Source organism: Lepidochelys kempii, chromosome 3 (assembly GCF_965140285.1).
Source record: "Lepidochelys kempii isolate rLepKem1 chromosome 3, rLepKem1.hap1, whole genome shotgun sequence".
NCBI classification, from domain to species: Eukaryota; Metazoa; Chordata; order Testudines; family Cheloniidae; genus Lepidochelys; species Lepidochelys kempii.
Window position 1 is genome coordinate 103,576,506 of NC_136382.1, and position 22,027 is coordinate 103,598,532.

Sequence of the window (22,027 nt, forward strand, 5' to 3'; positions counted from 1 at the left end):
GTAAGCGGGGACTGGCCTGCCTCCCAAGGTCTGTGAGAGTTAGGGATTGTTTTCCAGGATACGTTGTAGATCATTGATGATGTGCTGGAGAGGTTTTAGCTGGGGGCTGTAGCTGATGGCCAGTGGTGTTCTGTTATTTTCCTTGTTGGGCCTGTCCTGTAGTAGGTGACTTCTGCGTACCCGTCTCACTCTGTCAATCTGTTTCCTCACTTCCCCAGGTGGGTATTGTAGTTTTAAGAATGCTTGATAGAGATCTTATAAGTGTTTGTCTCTGTCTGAGGGATTGGAGCAAATCTGATTGTATTTTAGGGCTTGGCTGTAGACAAGGGATCGTGTGATGTGTTCTGGATGGAAGCTGGAGGCATGTAGCTAAGTATAGCAGTTAGTAGGTTTCCAGTATAGGGTTGTGTTTATTAAATAAGTGATGGTCACATAAACTACAATTCATTTGCAAATTTAACACCATTAATTTGGGCTTGAATATGGACTGGGAGTGGCTGGATCACTATAAAAGCAATTTTCCCTTTCTTGGTATTGACACCCTCCTCATCAATTATTGGGAGCGGACCACATCCATCCTGACTGAATTGGCCCTATCAGCACTGGTTCTCCACTTGTAAGGTAACCTCCTTCTCTTCATGTGTCAGTATAATAATGCCTGCATCTGTATTTTTCATTCCATGCATCTAAAGAAGTGGGTTTTTTACCCATGAAAGCTTATGCCCAAATAAATCTGTTAGTCTTTAAGGTACCACCAGACTCCTCGTTTTTTTTGTGGATACAGAGTAAAACGGCTACCCCTCTGATTCTTGACTGTATGTGGACAGCAGCCATTTTGCTCTCAGAATTGGTGCAGCCTATGTAAAGGAGATGTGCGTGCACACAGTGCTTTGCCATGGAGGTTTACTTTTGTGTTTGTTTTCCATGAACATTCTAGCAATTGAGTTGTATAGGCCCAAATGTTTGTGCAAAAGCAATTTACATGCACATAATCATGGATACCAAGTTTTAAACATGCACACTTTGCCCTTGAAATGCTTCTATCCCCCAGTCAGGGAAGAAAATCTGTGACTAATCTGACCACTCACAACTAAGTAGTGCAGTTTACAATTCTGCATGATCGATCCCTAATATACAAAATTCAATCAACTAAATCAATTCTAATATGTACAAATAACAAGTACATTTCAGGAAAATGCAAATTGCTGAGGATGTTCTGCAAGCCGAAAGAAAACAAATTAGTCAAATACATTACTATTTATGAACCATTCTCTCTGTTCTAATGTTTTTATGTACTTTAACACTTCACAGCCCTCCACATGCTTTATAATCCACATGCTTTATAATCATAAATAAATCCACATGCTTTATATAAATATAAATCCACATGCTTTATAATCATCTTCATTTGAGTAAAATCTGTTTGTAATGCTCAAAATTGTTTTGTGATGAACGTAGTGCAAATGGTTCTTGTTACTATATAAACTGAAGGGTTTGTTTGGCATCAGAGCACATGTCTGGGGACATTTTCAGCAATCCTGTTGCAACCCACATTTTTTTTCACATAGAGAAACAAAGGTGAAATCCTGGCCTCCTTGAAGTCATTAGGAGTTTTGTCATTGACTTCAATGGGACCAGGATTTCACCCCAAGTCTTTATCCAGTTAGGTCATATTGCAGCTGTTCCTCTGCTGGAGAACGGAGTTGAAGAGTGTAGAAGACACCTTTTACCCTCACATAGCGCAGGGCAGTCAGGTTACTGATGCCGCTGCTAACGTTACACCCCAAAGTGGGGGTAGCTGGATGACAGTGGGGATGGTCAAACCTTCTTCCTTTCAGTTAATGGATGGGAAGCACATACTGCATCCTTTTACAGATGGTTAGTATGCTACTTCCAGGACGCAGAGGCATTCTGCGTGCCTCTAAACTCTCCTTTGTCCTGTGACTGTAGAGGTGTTAATTGCCCACTTCATTTTAAATGGTCTCCTGCAACACGTGAAGGAGGACTTGTGGCACCTTAGAGACTAAATAATTTATTTAAGCATAAGCCTTCGTGAGCTATAGCTCACTTCATCAGATGCATGCAGTGGAAAATACTCATGAAAGCTTATGCTCAAATAAATTTGTTAGTCTCTAAGGTGCCACAAGTACTCCTTTTCTTTTTGCAGATACAGACTAACATGGCTGCTACTCTGAAACCTGCAACATGTGCTTACCCTTTATGATTAACAATCTGTCCCACCTTGTATTTAGCTGTGACACTCTGGATACCTTTCCCAGACCTGAAGAAGAGCTCTGCGTAGGTTGAAAGCTTCCACCAATAGAAGTTGGTCCAATAAAAGATTTAATAATTTTATTAAGATGATTTTAAAATAAAAAGAAAACGGTACAGAGTTTAAGCATAGAAGTTTCTGCTTATCAGGGAAAAAGGTACAGATTATCAACGGGTGCGAAGTTCGGTTTAGGATCAGGTGGTGTAAGGAATACATAATCTGCAATCTCCCCGATTGGGGGTAAAAGGTTAACGGGTCAAAGTACAGACATTGAGATATCGGGGTATGTTGTTCATATAATGGCTATGTTCAGGTGTGGAGTATAATGAGTGGATACGATGATGAGGGTAGATTTATCCTCATTTGGTGGGATTTAATGTTCAGTGAGTTTATGGTTCCAGTTCATATGGTCCAATGGAAAAAGTCTCTCGGTCCCTTTCTCGTAGTCGATGCACGATGTCGTACTGGCTCACACCTCCTGGTTCTGTCGGTGGCTGGTGATATGTTCGATGTAGATGTCCCTGGACCATCGGATGGTGTCCGAGACCATGAGGCGCCACATGAGCCGTGCGTAGCGTCGACCGATCCCACAGGTCCTCAGCACACGCTCGTTGCAGGGGTTCCAAGCGCCCAGGGCTCCTACAATCAGGGCATCCATCTGCACCTCATAGCCCTTCACTCTCAGGGTATCGGCCAGGGGGGTGTATTTTTCCATCTTACGAGCTCAGGCTTCGTGGAAGGCCGGGGTCCTGTTCTCAAAGGAGACCGTGATGTCGATGAGGATGATCTTTTTCTCGGCCTCGTCGGTGACTACCACGTCAGGTCGCAACTGGCTGTCAGTACCGGGGATGGCGCAGTTCACGGCGACCTCCCCCAGGCGCGGTGCGATGGCTTTCACCAGGCGGTTCTGGACGGCATTGTGGCGCAGCTGCTAGGCTCTGGAGTGGGGCTTGCAGCTGCACAGGACGTGGGGCAGGGTCTCGTTGGAGTAGCCACACTTCCTGCAACGCTTGTCTCGGTTCCCGTGGCGGACGGCTCCATTGAGCGGGACGCAGTTGAGCCGGGCGCGGTGGATGAACCGCCAGTCAGCGAAACGGGTGAAGCCGCCCCCGGCAAGGAAGCGGTTGCTGGCGTCCCACTTGCTTGTCAGTTCGAAGGCTTTATCCTGGTCCAATTTATGCTTCAGGGTTTCCATGTACAGTGAGTGGATGGCCTTCAGGGTCCTCTCCATCGTGCCCCTGGCACTCGGGGTGACCATGGTGTTGTCGTCAGACCTGATCTGCGGCACCAGGACTCCCAGCTCCTGGCGCTCCCCGCACCACTCCCAGCGGCAGCACTTCACCCACCTCATCTCTCTCTGTCCTACACAAGCAGAATGCCTCAGGCTACCCCTCGTCAGCAACTACTTTGCATGTTCCCATCTCACTCATACCCTGCAGCTACTATGCTTAAAAGCACAATTTATCTCTTAAAGAAGATCTTCCATGCATGTCACTAAAAGAATTAGCTTTTACTTTTAGCTCCTCAAGTGTTTCAAGACAAACACTCTATAGATAAGTACAAAGTACTATTGCTAATATTAATACTGACATGCATTTTCTGGTCAGCTGGCAATAATGCTGGGCTTGCTATTAAAAAGCAAAGCTCCAGGTTATGTCAGGAGGTGAGGAATTCAAAGCATGTAATATCGGTGTGTGACACAGCATGACTCTTGCTAATTCTACTGAGTGAATTGTGGGAGCAGTGGACGGAAGTTGTGGAAAAAATGGGCACTATAATCCTTGATCAATAATACCACAAAGCAATTGACAGGTAGCAACACTGCCCACTTTTTTCACAAGTGTAACAGGCTGTTCAGATGACACTGGCAAAGACTCTACAACCTACCATGATGGAAGCATTGAGTGGCAATGCAATAAGATACTAGACAGATCTACTGTGTACGGAGGTGAGTCTACAGGCCCAAAGCCAAAGGGATGTTCCACCTCATCCATAGATTTCTGGCAATCCAAGCCTAGCATTGTGTATTTGTTAACATAACTTGAGCATATCCACCTAACTACCAGAACATGTTGTTAATTAATGATGAGTCCACAACATAAGAGTTAGAAAAAATTCAAGTCACAAAGAGAAGAAATTATTGGCCAGACCATGGCCTGTCCTGTATGTCCAAGGGGAGGAGAAGGGGGACCAAAGAGACTCTTAGCTCCCCTGCACTCACTACCCACATTGTGGGTAGCAGCATGGGGTGAGAGATAAAAGGAAGCAGCACCCATGGAGTTGCTGGGTGAGTGGGTGGGTGGAAATGGGGAGTGGACAGAGCCTTTGGCTCCATCCTCACTTCATGTCAGGGGCCCTGCAGCTAAGCCAGCATGCCAGGTAACATAAGTAGTGGAAAATATATGCTTGGTACAGGGTACGTTCTTCCCACACACCACAGAGCAGAGAGAAACCAGGAGGCAGATTGGGATTGAGTCACAATTTGCTTCCTAGGCTACTCATAGACAGGGCTTGTAGCAAAGCCACAATTTATCCCTATGAATCTAAGCTGGTACATCAGTCATAACAAAGGCAAAAGAAAATGGGGTGAGAGCAGGGGGGAAGAAAGGATGAAAATTACAATAAAATGTATTATTTGGGGAAGAAAAATGTAAGGAATTCTGCTGTCTATCCATATAATTTGGCTTGGCAACATTTTATTTTTATTTTTTAATTTTGACAGCTAATATTGATGATTTATTTTTAAGTAGTGTTCAATTTTGATATAAATGTTCACAGTTGCAAAAAAATCTGAGGGTGTCAGACTGGGGGGATCAGATAATTATCTAATGGCAGTAGATGCTGAGATTTAAAAAGTTAAAGCTTTATAACTCTTAAAACAAATTATCAACATCATGTGTCAAAATATACAAAGTAGGTAGCCTTAAATCAAACTCTATTAAGTTCTCGAGCAGCATTTTCCTTACTTGCTTCTCTAATTTTCAATTATTGTTGTATGAAAATATTGTTCCACCGGTTTGTGTGTATGGTGAAATCATTTTATTGGCATTTATCATTAAAATTGAAGCCTTTGAAGCCAACATTCATACAATGGTGGCAGTTACTAATTTAATGATCATAGAATCGACTTCTCAAGTAAGGACTATGTACTTTTTCTTCCAAGCATGTTGTACGGTAACACAAGTCTACAGAAGCTATTGATTGGTGAGACTTTTGCCCTAATTCTGCAGAAATCAACAGTTCAGTAACTTGATGTCACTGGATTAAAGCAGTCACAGCATTGCAATGGTAGCAGCCTTGTGTACCTTGTTCCCTACAGCACCTCTGCTAATGTTTTGAATGTTATAATGCTTGACGTCTGATTTGTGTCCATTTATTCTTTTACGTAGAGACTGTCCAGTTTGGCCACTCGATTACAGACCTAAAAGTGGCAATTCTTCAACAAAAAAACTTCAAAACAGACTCCAACGAGAGACTGCTGAATTGGAATTAATTTGCAAACTGGATACAATTAACTTAGGCTTGAATAAAGACTGGGAGTGGATCTGTCATTACACAAAGTAAAACTATTTCCCTGGTTTATTTCCCGCCCCTCCCCCATACTGTCAACTGCTGGAAATGGCCCACCTTGATTGTCACTACAAAAGGTTCCCCCTGCCTACCACCGCTCTCCTGCTGGTAATAGCTCACCTTACCTGATCACTCTTGTTACAGTCTGTAAAGTAAAACCCATTGTTTCATGTTCTCTGTGTACATAAATCTCCCCACTGTAGTTTCCACTGAATGCATCCGATGAAGTGAGCTGTAGCTTACAAAAGCTTATGCTGAAATAAATTGGTTAGTCTCTAAGGTGCCACAAGTACTCCTTTTCTTTTTGTGGATACAGACTAACACGGCTGTTACTCTGAAACCTGTCATTTTTGAGGGAAGTTTGACTTATTCTTTCCTTAACTTTCACATCTTATGCACTGTTTCTGAGAGAATGTAAACATTTTTTTTTATATAAACACCATAGTTTGTTATGCTCTTTTAGATCCTTAAAGATCAGAAGCTACAGACTCCATCCTGGGAGGTGCTGAGCACCTAAACTTTAATTGTCTTCATTGAGAGTTGAGATAGCACAGCTCCTCCTAGGAATCCTTGAAGGATCGAGCCCCATGGCAGTAAAATACATTAATTATTAGTGTTGCCCTTTTGGCTCAGGCTTCAATATTAGCCAATATTCAGGGCTTCAAAGGGCTGTTTCCATTAGTGGGGAGACATTGATTATACAAGGCAGGCATTTCTTTGGTAAGATCCTGTTTATTTACAAAGAATGTACACAAAGCCCTGTTTTCCTGAACAGAGTAGAAACAAGCAACAGCAGGCAGTTTCCTTGCTCACAATTTACAAGCCTGTCTTTCCAGCCAGCCCTGTGTCCCAAGGACCTCCCGCTCAGGGCCACTTTCACAGATGCTTCTCTTGCTGTCTGCTGACTTTTTGGTGGCTTTCTCCTACTCTCTCACACAGCTTTCGAAACAACTCCCTAGTTTCTACATTTTCAATAAGTCCTAGGAAAACCTCTCAGACCACATGACTTGCTCAGGCTTTGCTGTGTGAGGCCAGTTACCTTGGATGGTAGTGTCTATTGTCTCTCATTTTCTCGCTCTATGAAGAGATTTATTTTTTCCTTCCCATTAGCCTGAAAGAAGTGTCATCCACATTAATGAGGTCTATGATTGTCTATAGATCAAAGATGTGCTTGATGGTAACCATTAAAACCTTCCAGCATAACATTACTTTATTAATAGATTCCATAGCATCTAGCATTCTATGCATTAGAGTCTAGAATTTCATTAAAAAATGTATCCCAAAATACTTTACAGAGTTACATTTTATATACACAGACTTAGGGCCTGAGCCAGCTCTCTTTAATGTCACTGTACAGATACTATTGACCTCCATGAGAGTTGGATCGGGCTCCTTAATAATTAATAATTGCAAAGGGACAAAGAAATTAAGAAGTATGCACACGGGCAGGATCACTGAGTTAGTTTAGGCCCAACAGTGAGATTTCTGAAAAGATTTTACAAACCTGAACATTCGCAGAAAGTTTCCATTAAATTATTGTTTTATGTTGCACCAAAAAGAGGTTTTCTAAAATAAACATTTCCTATGCACTATTTACAAGCTAATCACATGACTGGCCAAAACTTGCTACAAGGTTGGGGGTAAGGAGACTTGCCCTGCCCTGCCCTCCAACCCACACAGTCTGCATAACCATGTCTTAGAGTTATAGCAATGGTACAAGGAGACCACAGAGCCTGCTGCTGAGTGACTGAAGGAGCAACAAAGGAAGGTTGAAGCTACCCACTACTTTACTCACAAAGCACATTTGAAACAAGTGTCAAAGTAGATGTGGGGTTAGTGGGGCAGGGAGCTACTGAAATGTTACAAGAACAGCCCTTGAAAATATATGGCCAAACTCAGTTCTCATTCACACCAGTGTAGCTCCAGGAGAATTGTTCCATTGTAACAAGAACACATTTCTTCTGTTTTTTTCATAGGATAATTATAATAAATTGTGATTCACCAGGCAGGTCACAACAAAGCCAGTTAGGAGTTTGTATTTCAACTATACTCCCAATTATTCACTTGCCTTGTCATGTAAGACAACTGACAGCATATTTATGGCAAATTAATCTAAATTATGTCCAAATATACATGTACAAAACAGCTAGGGAAAGGTGTGGTGGTTAACTTCATACACAATGTTTAAATTCCTGGGCTCAGATCTTGAATACAAACAACCAATCTCTTCCCTAAAACACCTTTAGCTCAAATGTGAGTTAGGATTATTAGTCTAATTCTCAGGATATTTATCTGTATCACAAAATAACTAGTTCATCTGTCTCAATTGGTATTGCCTATGCAGGAGAGACACGGTACTGCAATATATACTAGACTGTGGATCAGAATCCAGGTGCATGGCATAGTGACGTGCAGAGGTGTGCAAGATCATACCAAGCTGTTAGTTACATTTGCTTTCTTGTGCAGTAAAATGCCCTGGTCTATACTACACATCAGGTGATTTTCATGAATCTACTAAGGTGTTTTTAAATTAGGAAAGTCAAGGAGGCTAAATCATAATGTTAGTTACGGTATGCGGACAAGAAGCCCAAATTAGGGCCATAAATTACCCTCGATCCACAACCGTTGACTAGAGTTCACACAAAGATCAAGTGTAGAATATGGCCTTAGTGAAGTTCATAAATGTTTGTTTTGGCCCTTTGCACATACAGTCACCCATCTGCACACAACTGTGGTAATTGTGCAGCATAGGTGCACAGTGGCAGACCTACATTATTCAGAAGTGGCTATTAAAGCCTCTGCCATTGGCGTAAGTGTTTATATTCCATTAAGATGAAAGGCAGAGTTCACATCTATCTGAAGTTGTCTGCAGATTCTCTGCATTGGCTACATTTGGTTTGTGTTTGGGAGGTTTTCTTTACAACAGTAAAGGCTAGCACCTTACTTGGAGGGGGAAGAGAGAGGAAAAAGAAGAAAGAAAGCACACTTGGAATCTGCAAAATCTAAATCTGTCATAGAAGCTGGATAAATACCTGGTTGTGTGGGGAATGGCTGTGACCGTGCCCCTCCCCAACACTGTCCCGGTCACCTTGACAGAGTCCTGCTCTGAGCAGACAGCTCAGGAGCGTCTATTGCTGGAGCTGCTTGGCAGGCTGGCCACACAATGTTTTAGTATCATTTATAGTTGTATATAATTCTATATACTGTTATAATTTATAGATCTATATTAATTGTCATTTTATTATAATATTTGCATAAAATGGGGCAAGAATCTTACTACGGTGAGAAGAGAAAGAGAACTCGCACAATGAGGGCCCTGTTTGTATCCCTTCCACACCTAACGGACGTGCCAGGAATTGTGATACAGATATGAAGACAGACAGACACTGCCCTGGGCGGGTGGGAGCGGGAAACCTGTGTGAGAACGCCTCACCGTCACTGGAAAGAGAAACGCTGTTGTGTCCCAGTGGAGTTACCCTGATGGGATGTGCAGGCAGCGCAGTCTCAGATGTGGAAACAAAAAGCTTCTTCAATAGCACAAATTAGTTACCTAACAGACTGAATGAATGGACTCTGTCAATTTTTAAGGGGTTATTTATTTATTTTTTAATGACAGATCCCTAGGGTGGGAAATCCATGGAAGAGAAAGAGGTGCCTAGAATAATGGGGTCTTGGTTTATGACTAGGGCTCCTGTGCACCACAGTAATAATCATAATAATTACAAATGAGAGGTTTAATGTGAAGAGAAAAAAAGAGAGTGACCCAAGAGATGGGGACATCAAAGCCCTTAGTCTTCTGAATGCATTAGTAGGGATGGGAAGCACAAGCAATATTTACATTTACAAGAGCCTCCCAAAAAGAATCAGTTCAATTCCCTGCCACACTTCACAGTAAACTATTCAGCACCTCCCATTTGGTTTTTTCCCCTTTAGTTCCAACACACTCAGATCTTTAGCAGTAATGAACTACAGGACCTGCTTCTCTGTTTTGTTCTCCAGTGGAACTACTGTCCAGGCAAATAGGCCAAATTCATCGAAGTCAGTAGAGTTACAATAGGGATGAATTTGGCTAAATAGGTACAGAAGTGCAGTCACAGGCTACGCTATGCAGTCGTTCTCAATCGGTGGGCCGCTTGTGGCCCAATCAGCGCACAGCTGCGGCCCATGTGACATCCTCAGGGCCATATAGGTAGTATATATGTTGTATGGATGCAGCCAACATAACACACATAGAGAGCTGTATATGCGGCCCACGATGGTAAAGAGGTTGAGAACCACTGCATATAGCAGCACTGCTATAACGCCATTACAGCTATGCCGCTATACTTCTGTAGTGTAGTAGACACTTCCTAAGTTGACAAAAGGGGTTTTTCCATCAATGTAGGTAATCCACCCCCCTAGAAGTGGTAGCTAGGTTGACAGAATCTGGTTGACAACCTTGTGGTGTCTACATTGGGGGGCTTAGGGTTGACCTAACTATGTCACACAGGGCATGAAATTTTTGACAGCCCTGAGTGACTTAGATAGGTTGACCTAAGTTTTAGGTGTAAACCAGGCCAGAGTCACAGGATAACTAGAAAACAGAATTACAGATGTACTGTATATTATTCTACAAGTCACATCCCATCAGCATTATTTATTTATATTCCCGCAACACCTAGTGGCACCAGCCAAGATTTGGCTCTATTATGCTAGGTATGGTACAACCACATAACAATTGTCACTGCTGCAAAGCATTTACAACTGACATAGACAAGACAGACAATGTGTAGGAGAAAGGAAGTATTATTATCCCAGTTTCACAGATGGGGAGCCACAGAGAGACTAAATTATTTGCCCAAGGTCACACAAGAAGTCTGTGACTGATCCAGGAACTGAACATTTGTATCCCAAGTCCCAGCATAGTGCAAGATCCTTCCTCAGCCATCTATACAGGTAACATTTTCAAAAGCACTTAAATGTCCAATTGACTTTCAATGAGCCTCATGATCCTAAGTCACATAGGCACTTTTGAAAAGTCCACTTTATATCATTTAGGCAAAAGATGGCCTGTGTTTTCTGAAGACAGAGAAACAGAGCATGGGAAAACATGAAAAAAAATCTAACATTGCACAAATACAGCACATGGCCATCGCTGCACTTTATAATCATTATTAACTGGGTTTTACAAAGCCTTTTGTTGTGAAAGAAGTAAACAATAGAAGTGAAGCTTCTCAGTAGAACCAGAAGTACTGGGTTAGTTCTTTCAATCAAATTATTTCTTTGTACTGTTGCCTTCTTGTATGAAAATAATAGTGAGATAATGTAAACAATTCCTCTAGGCTGGAGCCCTACCTAGAGTAACCTCAATAGTAATGATTGTTAAAGAGGGGAAAATATCTTGCGTCCTCTAGCTCTAATAGTGGATCGGGAACCATGCTTGTAGAAACTTGCTTGCAAATACTCCAGTTGGTGCTGTGATTCATCAACAGAAGAACAGCCTGGAGCACGCAGGGAGGTTTGTTTTGCCAGTTATGACTTTGAGCAAGTCCAGACAGATGTAACTAGTCATCACCTTCTGACCGTTAACACATCCATGCAGGGCTCACTGCACACAGTTGTTGTTCCTGAGCAGAGTTGGTGGAGGTGGTAGTTCCAAGAAAGAGGATGGAGTAGAAGTTCCAGGAAAGTGAGCATCACTTGATCATGGATTGACATGGGAGAGTAGCATATGTATATAGTATCACATTTAGCGATCATTATATCATGTGTGTCCGTATATTATAGAAGCTTTCAACAGATGACTAAGTGACACAATCACTTTTCAGGTTCCCACTGAACTAGAATCTTGACATTCAGTGCATTCGTTATGGCTGCCAAGTCAGATTAAAACAATCACATTTGCTCTTTCTACCGGAAGGTCATAAACTTTTCAGATTTTGACCATTCAAGTGCCTTTCAAACGTATTAGGCAAAATAACAACAACAATTATATTAATTTATTTTTTGAGCAAGCCCTATTGGGTATGGTCCCTCCTATATGGAGAATAAAGGTCATGTGATGTCTCTGGTTCAGCTATTAGCCAAGGAAGTTACTCTAAATAGTAAATGATTGGAGGGTAATTATATAACTTACATTAGTTCAGTGTCACGTGTTGTCATCTAAGCCGTTCAGTATTTGTTCATGGATTAATATGTTGCACTACAGCATATCTGATCATAGTTTGCAATGAGATGTTTAATAGGAAATGCAAATATAATTTACTCCCACATTAAGGCCCATTTAAACTACTGAAACATTGTAAGGCCCCTTTCTGTAAATGAGAATCAGGCCCTTGTGTAAAGGAAGTGACCTCATTCCATATATGACTAATACAATACAGCGCTTCCAAAATGTTTAAAGACACAGAAGCAATATGTTTTGTGATGTCAGTATAATCCATGTACCACTTCAATAAAGATGCATTTTATCACAGTAGACATAAACAAGCAGCTTAAAGGTAGGGTGGAATCACTCTATTTTCTCCATGAATATTAAAATCACAAGCAGTGTGGCTAGAAGGCAGAAAATCTGCATATTTATGAATAAAAGACTGGCAAGTATGATAAAAGCATACCTTTATTGATCACAAGCTGCTCTATTAGATTCAAATAATAAAGCCAAATAATGTTACAACCTTTAAATGCTGGAGTTCACCAAATGTGAGAGGCTGCATGCAGGCACTGATATTGGTAATCCAAAGGGCAAGCTGTTATCAGCTCATGTTACCTGTGTAAGTACATGTGGTACTGTGATTACAAATGGATAAGAAGCAGGAGGCAGGGATGAAAATGAGAAAAAGAGAAGAAAAAGCCCTTATGAAAATAAACACTCTATAATAAATATAAAAATATGACCCACGGCTGGAGCTTTTCCTTTTCAAGGGTGCATGGCATGGGGTGTGCCTGTTGTGAGCATAATGGGGTTGTTGATGGTAAAACCCAGTATAATACAAAGAATTCCTTGTTATACTTCTTGAGGATTTATCCTTAGTGACCATAGCACGGGCTGTTTTCTGGATTTGATCAGTTGATCATTTGCCCACTGGTTTATCTCTGCCTGCATTCCTGGTGATTTTAGTCAAATCCAAATAGATTAACTATTGAAAACAAATGTTATGGCAGGGTAGTGGGCAACCGCCACAGTTCAATCACTGCTGCATTCTACCATGCTGTGCCTAGGAAAACGTGGGTAGGCAGATGAGGGGCAAAGCATACTGGGCCAAATCCGACTCTCAGTGGCATGTGACACCCAGCTGAAGCCTGAGACAGGAGTCTGGCCCTCCAGGTGTACATTTTAAACCCCCATTTACAAAACTAAAGGATCCTTCTCCCCAGAATGAGGCCACAGCTGTGCTTCATGCCCACAGGGCACTGATAGAATCCCAATGGGGGAATGCCCTCCCTAAGCAGCAGCATCACTGCCCATCCCCCACTTGAATTCACAGTCCCATACTCAGCCTCCCCTTCTTGTCATATATGTCAGTGGAGCAGCACAGAGGAATGATGCTGGCAGGGAGGTGGTGCATCCTTCAGTGTCCCTGCATAATGAGTGAGGTCTCCCTGGCTGAGAGATAACAAGGGGCTGAGCAGCCTCCTTCTCTGGCACTGGACCAGGCTGACCGTTCTGAAGTGGCCCAAAAGATATCCCCAGGGAAAGGTAGCAGAGGGTGAACCTCTCAGCACCCTTTACCTCCCAAGCCCCCTCACCTCAAACACCTGATTTTGGTGCCACAGCCTTTCTGCCCCACACAGGTGGATCAGTGGGAGTTAATGGCTGCCAGGAGAGAGGGAGATTCAGAATCAGTGGAGGGGGCAAGGAGCTCATGTGCTCCCTGTCTCCTTCGGGGCCCCTGCAGATTCCAGTCACAGAGTGGCTGAGCAGCAGCTCTGTGCTCCTTGCCAAACTATCCTGACCAGGCTTAGGATCAGTAAAGCCAGCCCAGATCCACAGTCAGTAGGAGGAGCGGGCCTGAGTGGGCTCTAAAGCACTAACTGAACCACTACAAATACATTTGCAGTTTAAAATGTTGGGATCTCTCTTTTTCCTTCTATTAGCTCCCAGACTGTGCTTTCAGGAATCAAGTTTCCAATGCAAAAGACATTGACTTCACTACTGAGGATACAATGATATGGGCTATGTATCCTTGTGTTTCAGGGTACAAAATTATCACCAGCTGGGGACAGGAGACATTCCCCTCCCCCAATAATATACATTGCAGTTAGGTTTCAGAGTAGCAGCCGTGTTAATCTGTATTCGTAAAAAGAAAAGGAGTACTTGTGGCACCTTAGAGACTAACCAATTTATTTGAGCATAAGCTTTCGTGAGCTATGTTGAAATCATGGTGGAATTCCTCAAGGGCTTCTTTTCCATGGGTCCAGATGATGAAGATGTCATCAATATAGCGCAAGTAGAGTAGGGGCATTAGGGGACGAGAGCTGAGGAAGTGTTGTTCTAAGTCAGCCACAAAAATGTTGGCATACTGTGGGGCCATGTGGGTACCCATAGCAGTGCCACTGAGTTGAAGGTATACATTGTCCCCAAATGTGAAATAGTTATGGATGAGGACAAAGTCACAAAGTTCAGCCACCAGGTTTGCCGTGACATTATCAGGGATAGTGTTCCTGACAGTTTGTAGTCCATCTTTGTGTGGAATGTTGGTGTAGAGGGCTTCTACATCCATAGTGGCCAAGATGGTATTGACTTTGTCCTCACCCATAACTATTCCACCATGATTTCAATAATTTCCATCCCACCATCAACCTCAGCCTGGTCCAGTCCACACAAGAGATCCACTTCCTGGACACTATGGTGCTAATAAGTGATGGTCACATAAACACCACCCTATACCGGAAACCTACTGATCGCTATTCCTACCTACATGCCTCCAGTTTTCACCCTGACCACACCACAAGGTCCATTGTCTACAGCCAAGCTCTATGATACAACCGCATTTGCTCCAACCCCTCAGACAGAGACAAACACCTACAGGATCTCTATCAAGTGTTCTTACAACTACAATACCCACCTGCTGAAGTGAAGAAACAGATTGACAGAGCCAGAAGAGTACCCAGAAGTCACCTACTACAGGACAGGCCTAACAAAGAAAATAACAGAACGCCACTAGCCATCACCTTCAGCCCCCAACTAAAACCTCTCCAATACATCAAGGATCTACAACCTATCCTGAAGGACGACCCATCACTCTCACAAATCTTGGGAAACAGGCCAGTCCTTGCCTACAGACAGCCCCCCAACCTGAAGCAAATACTCACCAGCAACTACATACCACACAACAGAACCACTAACCGAGGAACCTTGCAACAAAGCCTTGAAACAAAGCCCGTTGCCAATTGTGCCCACATATCTATTCAGGGGACACCATCAGAGGGCCTAATCACATCAGCCACACTATCAGAGGCTCGTTCACCTGCACATCTACCAATGTGATATATGCCATCATGTGCCAGCAATGCCCCTCTGCCATGTACATTGGTCAAACTGGACAGTCTCTACGTAAAAGAATAAATGGATACAAATCAGATGTCAAGAACTATAACATTCATAAACTAGTCAGAGAACAGTTCAGTCTCTTTGGTCACGTGATTACAGACATGAAAGTTGCGATATTACAACAGAAAAACTTCAAAACCAGACTCCAGCGAGAGACTGCTGAATTGGAATTCATTTGCAAATTGGATACAGTTAACTTTGGCTTGAATAGAGACTGGGAGTGCTTAAGTCATTATGCAAGGTAACCTATTTTCCCTTGTTTTTTCCTACCCCCCTCCCCACTGTTCCTCAGACGTTCTTGTTAAACCCTGGATTTGTGCTGGAAATGGCCCATCTTGATTATCATACACATTGTAAGGAGAGTAATCACTTTAGATAAGCTATTACCAGCAAGAGAGTGGGGTGGGGAGAGAGAAAACCTTTTGAAGTGATAAACATCCATTTTTTCATGGTCTGTGTGTATAAAACATCCTCACTGCATTTTCCACTTTATGCATCCGATGAAGTGAGCTGTAGCTCATGAAAGCTTATGCTCAAATAAATTGATTGGAGTTAGGTGTATCATCGGATTTTACATCTTCCTCTGAAGCAGTCAACACTTGCCACTCCCAGCGATAGGATGCCAGATTAGAAGGAGCCTTGATCTGTTCCAGTATCTTTTGTTACTACAGTATGTCACATTTAAACAAGTTCAGAGTGTGCAGGAAAATGCTTTGGTTTAGGAGCTGGAAAGCCAATAAGACAGTACTCTGAACTCAAAAATTGGCAGGCAAGTGAGGCAAAAACTGGCTTATACCTACAATTATTTATTTAAAAAGGTAAATGTACAGGGAAATATTACTGGGCCTAATTGCAGCATTTAGCCACTGGCCTGAGTGGCGTAGCTCATCTTTACGGAGAGCTCAAGGGGAATTTGGTCAGTCCATTTTTAATATCTCAACCAGAGATGAAAAAATGACACCTGTGTCTGATGGGATAATTGGATCTTTTCCTGAGCTTTTCCTTCCCCTCTCCTTTTCACCTCCAAATAGTCAGGCTGAAGTTTAATATAGACCTTTCAGTTCATTAATCCTCTGTGTTCATTAAGTTTATTCATTAGCTGTGATTAACAGGGGAAAGCTTGTACTGATGGGGGATTTATCGAAGCATTACTAAAACTTGCTCACGGCTCATACAGAAACCTAGAGTAGACCCCCAAAATGACAGTGCTGCATTCATTATATTACATTTTAGCTCCCCAGTTATCATTTCATGGCAAGGAGGGGAAGCACTACTTATACAGCACATTGTGTAATGCTGACAGATGCCGATCAGGGGGATTGAACCTGGGAACTCTCTGAAGCTTACTGTATGAGCCTCAGCTGCATAAGCTAAAAGCCACGTGCCTCTTACTTAAGGCTGTAGCAGACTCATCAATCTCTAGATGGTCGAGGTGTCACTAGAGGGGAAACAGAGCATCACATCAAGCAGGCATGGGTTACATTTCACTTTTTCACAAAGATGTATCAATATTAACTAATTAATGACTGCCCAATAAATATTTTATGTTTAATACAGACGCTGGCCTCAGCATTTGAATTGTAAATCTGCCATCATGTTATGTAATATATTCACTCCACAGTCATAAAACTCTAATTACACACAAAAAGGCTACATTAACGTAACATTATTAAGTTTGAAAAGTCAGGTATTCAAAAGTTAGGAAATGCCAGAATTAAAGTGGTTGGTGTGCTGTATCAGGCCATCACATGTACAGTGGTTAGAGCACCCTCCTGAGACATGGGAGATCCCAATTCAAAACGGATTTTTGAGCCTGCAAAGTATTCTATACCTCTTAATATGTCCAAAGTGCTGCTCTTATTGACTTCAGTTACAGGTGTGAGTGCTCAGCTCTCCTGCAGATCAAACCCATGGCCTCATCTTATTGGTATCTGGGAAGTGCTAAAGGATCCCGCGCCCAGCCTAAGAGGGGGATCCACGGGACCTGGAAACCAAATGAATACGGGGGGACAACTAATGAAATAACAGGGACAGGAGTGTGGTCAAAGCATCAAACGAAGGGAACCAGATGGGGACACCGAGCAGAGAACCCAGGACAGCGCCCACTGCTCCTCAAAGGCGTCAAGGGAGTCAGTGGACGCCGCCCAGAGAAACTCTGCCCTGATACATGAATGGACGGAAGATCGGAAATAGGCCCCACAGTCAAAGGGGACTCCCTCGGGCAACCTCCTCACCCTGGTTTTATAGGTGGCCATTTTAGCCAGGGCCAGAAGGAGGCTGCCCAGGCGGTCCTGTGACTTTGTGGAGCCATGGATAGGGAGTGCATAAATAAGAAGGTGAGGGGAAAAGTGCAACCAAAACCTTAACAAAATGTCTAAGAGAAGCCGGCATAGGGGCTGCAGCCTGGCACACTCTAAGTAAATGTGTGCCAGGGTTTCCCTCACACCACAAAAGGGGCAGGTGTTCGGGATAGGGGTGAACCGCGCCAAGTACACACCCGAGCTCACGGTCCCGTGGAGGAGCCACCAACTTATATCCCCGGCAGACCTCGGGACTAGGGTAAAGTATAGGCTGGCCCACCAGGGCTCCTCACCCTCGAGAGTTGGCAGGAGGTCCCACCACTTTGTGTCAGGGCAGGACGTGAGGGTGAGGACCTGAAGGGTGTGGAGCACAAACATGTATAGATGCTTCCTTGGCATGGTCTGGAAGCAGACCAGCTGCAGATTGTGCAGCCAGCTCACAGTGGGGGCCGGGGGGTGGGGGTGGGGAGTCAGTTGGGTCCACAGGGTAGGGGCCCGATTAAAAGGTCCAGAGGGTCTGGGGTGGAGGGTTGGGCGGGGCGTGCCCTCGTGCAGGACCCGGTTGAGGTAAACCTGAGCAGTGGGCGGCAAAGCGGCCCTCACCTCTTGAAGTATGTGCTGGGGAGTACAAGGGCTGAAGAGCCCCATGCGCTGAACGAGCATCAGGGGATCCAGCCAGTCTCCCCGGTCATAATCCAGGAGGTCTCCGACCCTTGTGACTTCTGCCAGGACCAACCTCTGGCGCACCGAGGGGGACTCCGCCACCTGCACACGGAGCTGGGGGTTGTGTAGCAGGGGCTCCATGAGGAGATCTTCCCCCATGATGGCCGTCATGGACCTGGTCACTGAGAACAGTTTCCAGGTCCGGAGGAGGTCCTGGTAGAAGACCAGCAGCCCGGAGAGGTTTTGCAAAAGACCTCTCGGATGGAGATAAAGGAGCTGCTGGTCATATCGGAGCCCTCGGAAGCAGCGCAGGAAGGCATGCGCCAGTATGCTCCAAGCCGGACTACCTGCACCATAAAGGAGCCTCTGCAGGGCCTGGAGGCGGAAGACATGGACCTGAGTGTATAGACACTTCAGGCCCTGCCCTCCCTCCTCCAGGGGTAGATGGAGAACCCCCGCAGAGACCCAGTGCAGTCCTGACCAGAAGAACTCCAGAATCGATGTCCAGAGGTTGGCCAGGAAACCCGGGGCTGGGACCAGGGTGTTGAGCCGGTACCAGAGCATGGACAGGACTAGTTGATTAAGCACCAGCGCTTTCCCTCGAAGGGAGAGGCACAGGAGTAGTCCTGTCCATTTCCAGAGCCGCTCTGTCACCCCGCCTTCTAAATCATGCCAATTCTCTGGCGGAGACGGATGCATGGCAGAAAGGTAAATGCTGAGATAGAGCAGCTGACCCATGCTCCACCGGATGGCCTGAAGCGTGGGTGGGAGGGAGCTCACCTGCCACCCATCCCTGACCACCAGGCCAGAGCTCTTGACCCAGTTGACCCGGGCGGAGGATGCTGCCGAATAGATGGCCTGGCAAGCCTCCATCTGCGCCAAGTTGCCCGGGTCCTGGACCACGAGGAGCACATTGTCAGCATACGCCAACAGGACCAGCCACAGTTCCGGCTACTGCAGCACCAACCCCGTCACCCTCCTAAGGAGGAGACAGAGGAAGAGCTCGATCTCCAGAGCGTACAGCGGGCCCGAGAGGGGGCACCCCTGCCGTACTCCTCGCCCGAAGCTGACCGGTTTGGTCAGGGTCCAGTTGAGCCTGACCAAACACTCTGCAGAGGCATACAGCACCCAGAGAAAACCCACAAACTGGGGTCCGAAGCCAAATGCTCGCAGAGTGCTCAGGAGATACCCATGATCGACCCTGTAGAATGCCTTCTCCTGATCCAAGGACAGGAGGATGAATGACAGACCATCCCTACACCCGAGCTCCAAGAGGTCCCAGACCAGATACAGGTTGTCAAAGATGGTGCGGCCTGGGACAGTGTAGGTCTGGTCTGGGTGGACCACATCCACCAGAATGGACCCTAGCTGCAGCAAGATGGCTTCCGCTACGACTTTGTAGTCCGTGCTGAGGAGAGAGACAGGACGCCAATTTTGTAAATCGTGGAGGTCCCCCTTCTTTGGCAATAAGGCAAGCATGGCTCGCCTGCACAAAAGAGGGAGGACCCCGCTCTGCAAAGACTCGGCCCAGACAGTGACTAGGTCTGGGCCGAGGACGTCCCAGAACACACAGTAGAACTCCACGGTCAGCCCGTCCATGCCCGGAGATTTATTGGTGGGCATACGGCAGAGGGCTTCCAAGAACTTGGCCAGAGTGAGGCAGCTGAAGCCGGTCTCAGTCGCCTGTGCTGACCATAGGGAGTTATCCCAGAGCACTCTGCAAGCGTTAGGATCGGTCGGATCTGGGAAGAAAAGGCTTGTGTAGAAGGCCCTGGCCCTCCCACACATCTCCACCAGATCCGTGAGAGGGGTGCTGTCCTCTGCCGGAAGTCAGATTACATGCTTTTTGGTCCCCCTCCTTTTCTCCAGGGCATAAAAGAAGCGGGAGCCGCTATCCATCTCCTGAAGGAGACGGATGCGGGATCAAACAAAGGCGCCCCGGGCCCGATGGTCTTCGAGGGCCCGGAGCTCCTCCCACTTCTCCTGGCACGCTCCTCAGAGGGATGGATCCTCAGGGCTGGCGGCCAGACACTTCTCCAGCTCTAAGACCTCCCGTTCCAACTGCTCTATCGCTGCATCCCTCCATCAGCTGGTGCCCCAGGTGTAGTCATGGCAGAAGAGCCGGGCGCGCACCTTCCCCAGGTCCCACCACCACCGTGCCGAGGGAAAGGCACGCCACTGCCCCCCCAGGGCCTCATGTCAGGCATTCAACTCTCTCCTCCTGCAGATCTCTGCCTCTTTCACTACATGTGATGGTTCTTTGGTATTCAGGACTATGAGCCACCCTGTTACCCCCTGCCTCCAGGCAGTCTTGCTTGTAGTGGCTTGCGCCCGCCCACTTCCCGGCACCCAATAAGACCACTGCCTTTCAGTCATTCAAGCACTCTCCTCTGGTCTATGCCTGCCCTGTCTTCACCTTGCAGGTTAACAAGAGGTGAACTGCAGTCCCCGAGTCCCATTGAATCATTCCCCTGTGATATCCAGCCACTATCACTGGCTACTCACAGAACGAACCAAGTTTTAACTGACAGGCGGTGGTGGAAGCAAATGGTCACAACAGCAAACAAAATAATAAAATGTGAACCTGGGCCTACACTTAGTAATAGTTAGCTTTCCTTTCTAATAAAGTAGGTTTCCCCCACAAAGTTCAGCCTGTTGCACAGGAATCAGAATCCAAACTTTCATCAGAATCTCCCCACTCCCAAGATGTCTCCTCAGTGAATGGATTCAGGGTACCTCTCCCTCCTCTGTGTTATACTGAAACAGTCTTTGGTTTGCCCTGTTTAGAAATAGAAACAAATGTCTTGTTATGTCGCTTTTTTTAACCTTCAAGAGGTTTCAGTTGTTTTCAATTGTCTCTGATGGTTTTCCATGGAAAGTCTTGGTACTGAGTAAGTCTAAACAAATGAGACTTGCATTGCATCACCAGCTAAATCAGGCAGGATGATACCATCATCTTGCCTGAATGGGCCATCATTGAGGCACAGTGTCCCCTGGTGATTAAGTTTTACTCCAAGTCCATAACACATCATTGTACCTTAAATAGTACCCATACATATATCTTGCAAGTCACAATGATTATGATTCTTGACAAGTTACAATCTTTCTGTAGATATCATACGTGTTACTCTTTATGGATAAATATCCTGTAGAAAGGATATGTTTGGAGTAGTTTGTCAGATCTGAGTTGTTTGCAAAGAACAGGGGGCCCTTTGCCTAGGAGCCTCTGTGTCGCACTACCCACCTTCCAGGTCCTCCCACTGGGGCCTGATGATGGTGGGTGGGCTCAGCACTGCACAGGTCACCTTCAGAGGTTCCTCTTTCCTCCTTTCCCTGGAGGCCTTTGACTCCCAGTTTTTATTTTACATAATTAATATAATGAATTAATTTTACCCGCTGAATTTACTTATTGAGTGGGTCCCAGTCATTTATATCCAATGAACATCTTTTGGAGCAGAATTTTTAATATAGATGCCTGAAGTTAAGCATCTATATTCAAATTTAGGCATACAAATAAAAGTGGGCTGATTTTCATAGGTGCTGAGCACCAACAATAGGCGCTATGCCTGGTCAGCACTTCTAAAAATAGGCTGGATTCATTTAAGTTCCTGGCTTTAGGTATTGTTAGAGACTTTTGACCTATAAATCGGTATACTCTCTAGGCAAGAGTGTAGGAAGCTCTTGCTCAGG

At 44.9% G+C, this 22,027-nt stretch overlaps 1 protein-coding gene across 3 annotated transcripts in view; it reads left to right on the forward strand.

Moving 5' to 3' along the window:
* Window positions 1-22,027, forward strand: part of LOC140909032 (uncharacterized) — a 116,897-nt gene that overhangs the window by 36,193 nt on the left and 58,677 nt on the right. The window contains exon 2 of one of the 3 annotated variants that reach the window (XM_073337359.1): window positions 2,719-5,219. The exons of the other annotated variants lie outside the window; for them this stretch is intronic. Coding sequence (XP_073193460.1) covers window positions 2,719-3,476 — 758 coding nt within the window. The 3' untranslated portion in view covers window positions 3,477-5,219. Of the gene's footprint in view, window positions 1-2,718; window positions 5,220-22,027 lie in introns of those variants that run through there. 3 annotated transcript variants of the gene reach the window in all.